Consider the following 3,820-nt stretch of genomic DNA (forward strand, 5'->3'; position numbering starts at 1 on the left):
GAACGCCCCAGAGGCTTGGGGCACGGCCAAACCCTGCCGCAAGACCGCCCAGTGCATCCCGCGGCCCGAGTCCCCTGCCAGGTTAACCACGTGTGATACACTTACCACAGAGATGAACTGCAGTAAATTCCCTCTGCCCCTTCTCCACGAGGCTTAAAAAGAATATGACTGATGGACATAGTGGATTACTTTACAGCTATTCTCACCTAAGTAATTAGGTTTTTCACAGCTTAGGAGATAAGGAGGGGAGGAGTAATGATGCCAACTAATTTTACTTTCTTTCATCAACAAAATTAATGTTTGGTTTCTTGAAAACCATCTCATTTCATCAGCTGAAAGCTGTAAATACCTACCTATGATTTTTGTTGACAGAAATGGTGCAATTTGGGCTTTAATAAAAGAAGTTAAAAATGTTGAAAGTTGAGCTCACTCTGTTTTCTTCCAAATACAGAAAAATTCATGCCCTAGTTGTGTGACTGTAGGCAAGTCCTGAATTTGTCATTCTGATGTGGTGGAAGTGTTGGAAAATAATGTCAAGAGACACCAGTGGCTTATGTGGTGTTGGTTCCAGTGCTATCAGTAATTGCTCTGTCTCTGCAGGCCACACATATGTCATTGTTTTATCCAGTATGTCCAGCACGGTTTAGAGAGACAGTTTGTGCTTGGGGGTTAGATATTACATTCTCTTCCCTCTTTTTCCTTTTTCTGTCCCATTTTCCCTCACATTTCTTCTTCTTGGATATCTCGTCCTTATCAAAGGAGTCATGTCTCCTTCTAGTTGATGAGATAAAAAAGCTTTATTTTTCCTGAGCTTAAAAAAATCATACTCTGTTCACTTTTACTTAGAAACTCCAAACTCTACCCTCAGAGTAGCCAAAACAACAATCAGAATAAAATGACGTGGCTTCTGAAAAAGGCATCATTATTTCTCCTTGAAGCGTGGTGTCAGGGCCATAGATCATAAGGGAGCAGCTTGACAAGGCTCAGTTATTACTCTCCCAAGATTAATTACAAAACTGCACAGTTGGGTATTGAGTACATAGTGCCTGCCACGTTATCCCATGCGCAAGTGTGAGGTCGCTTCCTTGGTTCGTGTACTTGGGCAGAGTGCGGGGGTTTGTTTAATCTGTTTTTCCTGTTTTTTGTAATGATGAAGCGATGCTCAGCGTGTGTCTCCTAAGGCTTTACTGTTCTCACTGTACTTGGTAAATATTGTGATGTCACTAGAAAAAACCCAAACCATTGAGATAACGAATATCTTTCTTGTTCCTTTGAGTGCAACACTTATTATTAGAGGTGAGTAGAGTATTTCCACTGAATCACTTGAATTGTATTAAATTACTTGAGAAAATAATTGTTAACTACCATTTAGATTTGCTGACAGGTAAAAAAAAAAGGGAATGGATCATTTATTACTGATATTACAGAAATATTTTTGTACTTTAAGTCTCCTCTACCATTTGCTTAAAGAACTTTGCTAATTCCATTGAGAACCTGTGGGTTTGCTGTGAGCCAAGAGCTGGTCTTCTGTCTGTTTGATCACATGGCAAATGCCACTGCCAGAGACTGACATTGATACACAGGACTTGAAGACTGTAATCTGGTATCAATCTTGAAAGACACTGTAGAAATTTGTAAAGGCTTTGATGGATGTGGAGCTAGAAAAAACTAATTTTCTGTAGCTAAATGATGTATTTTCCCTCCCCTCTGATTAAATGTCAACCGGCCCAACAAATCAATAAGTTCAAAAATGCGATAGGAAAAAATACGGTGGGTTCCTTCTGTCTCAGCGGGCTGCATCTCTGGGTGGAAATGTTTCGAAGGCATTTCTTTGTATTTGTGAGTTTGCGTGCAGAAAGGGTCCCATGCGTATGCTCCTTGAACAGGTACCTTGTTGGGCAAGTGTGTTTGGGTTTGGTTAGCAACTGTCTCAGCAGAGCACTTGTCTGAAAACACTTTCGGTCATTTGTGTGTTTGGAATTTTCTGACTTAGTGAATGTTAATAACTGTGTGTCACCAAAATAATTGATCCAGACTAAGTAGCCTTAGTGGTACCACAAAGGTGTTGTGTGTTTTATACCCGAAAACAGATTTTTGTACGTGTTTTTCTGTTGGTGTTAGATTATTTTGATTTCTTTTTGTGCTCTGTAATGAATGCATCAAGTAATGCTCTTTTTAAAATCAAATCTTTGGGCTACTTTTTGTTTTTCCTGGCGCTGGTTCCTTGAAATGTGTTAATTCCAAGCTCACAGCCAGGGTAAGTAACATACACTGTACAAAACAAAATTTAGCTTTTATACAGTTATTCTGTCCCAGCTACAACAATTCTGAAGTTTTGCTATCACCTTCTTTATTTCCTGAGTGACCCAAACTGATCGAAGTGTTTTATGACTTTTCCTTACCTTTTCTGGAGACTGAAAGCTTAGCACAAGTATTGATTAGTTCCCTGCCCATGCAGGCTTCCTTCTGTGCTGGGTATAAGCATCTCAGATGGTTTATCCCTTTCTGTCAGCATTCATCTACCTAATCCCATTCTAACCAGGGACAGGGGCCACCTCATCAGAGAGGAGATGGTGCAGGGAAACCAGACTTGGGCAGCGTATGTGGAGGAGGTGGCACTTGTATAAAAGTGCAGGTGGAAGTGGCAGGATCTTGCATTTGTTGTTGTCTGGTTTCTGAAATACACACTCTTCTAAAGTTAGGACGTGCACCTTGAACCAGGTCTGTGATTTCTTTCATGATCAGGTAAGCTCAGCAGTGAGGGAATGATTTGGACCGAAAGCCTCACTCAGAAAAGCTGAAATTGCTTTTAAACAGTTTCTTCAAGAAAGACCCTTAAGGACTGATTCCCATTTAGGATATTCAATGAGTGTCTTGAAGTGCCATAAACTCTTTAAGTACCATTAAAGAAATGGATTAATTTCATTTATTTAGTTTTGCAGGCTTGATACCTCTTTACCAAAAGCAGTGTCGTACCCATTACCTGACTAAACATCACAGATGAGAAGAGCTGTGTGAGTGTATAATGTGTGAAGGTGCTTTGCGCTCTGTATGTCTGGAGAGTTTTCCACTGAAGAAGCTCAGTGTAAGAACTGAGATGACAAGGGCCCTGTGTAAATGAAACGCCCAGTTGCTAGCGAGCTCTGGACATAGCAGTGCTCTCTTCTTGCTGGCTATTAGTCGTACTTAATACCATAATGTAGCAAGGGACCGCTGGCAGCTTGATGGATCTGCTTTTGGTTGAGACTTTTGAGGTATTAAGTTCTTCTTTCCTCCTCTGTACACATGTGCAGTCCTGGGATTTGTTTTTCCGAAATGCTAACGCTGGCCAAGCCCATGCTCCCCAGCTCCCGGATCAGCTGGAAGGAAAGACATCATTTCTGCAGAGCCATGGCCTGGCCCAGACCCCGGGTAAAGCTGAAAAGGTTGTGGAAGATCACCTTGCTGTGCAGTCTTTGATCCGAGCATACCAAGTAAGTGTGGCTTGGGGGGGGGCCTCCTTTGCAAACAACCTTTTCCTTTCTTTTAATGTTCGTGTTTGTCTTCTGGTCTTAACTCTTGCCTGTTGTCTTGCTTCTTATCCAAAACATCTTGAACTAGACTGTCTTTTTGTCCCCACACAGTGTTTGAACACTTGATTCAGACAGGGATGCTCCTCTCGTTCAGCAAACTCAGGATTCAGATTACCGATGAGAAGATGTGCTACCTTCTCACACATCTCATGTGAAATGATTGTCCCCCTATTCTGGTCACTGGCAAGGCTGCACCTCAAATACTGGGTTCAGTTTTGGTCCCCTCATTCCTGGAAGGACATTGAGGG

General features: G+C 41.8%; 1 protein-coding gene across 3 annotated transcripts in view; it reads left to right on the forward strand.

The window, feature by feature from the left end:
• OGDHL (oxoglutarate dehydrogenase-like) overlaps positions 1 to 3,820 on the forward strand; it is a 30,966-nt gene that overhangs the window by 1,730 nt on the left and 25,416 nt on the right. For 2 of the 3 annotated variants that reach the window (XM_010141105.1, XM_010141106.1), the window contains exon 2: positions 3,294 to 3,473. The exons of the other annotated variant lie outside the window; for it this stretch is intronic. In XM_010141105.1, the coding sequence (XP_010139407.1) occupies positions 3,294 to 3,473 (180 nt within the window). The remainder of the gene's footprint in view (positions 1 to 3,293; positions 3,474 to 3,820) is intronic. 3 annotated transcript variants of the gene reach the window in all.

Source organism: Buceros rhinoceros, unplaced genomic scaffold (genome assembly GCF_000710305.1).
Source record: "Buceros rhinoceros silvestris isolate BGI_N320 unplaced genomic scaffold, ASM71030v1 scaffold13438, whole genome shotgun sequence".
In the NCBI taxonomy this organism is placed as follows: Eukaryota; Metazoa; Chordata; class Aves; order Bucerotiformes; family Bucerotidae; genus Buceros; species Buceros rhinoceros.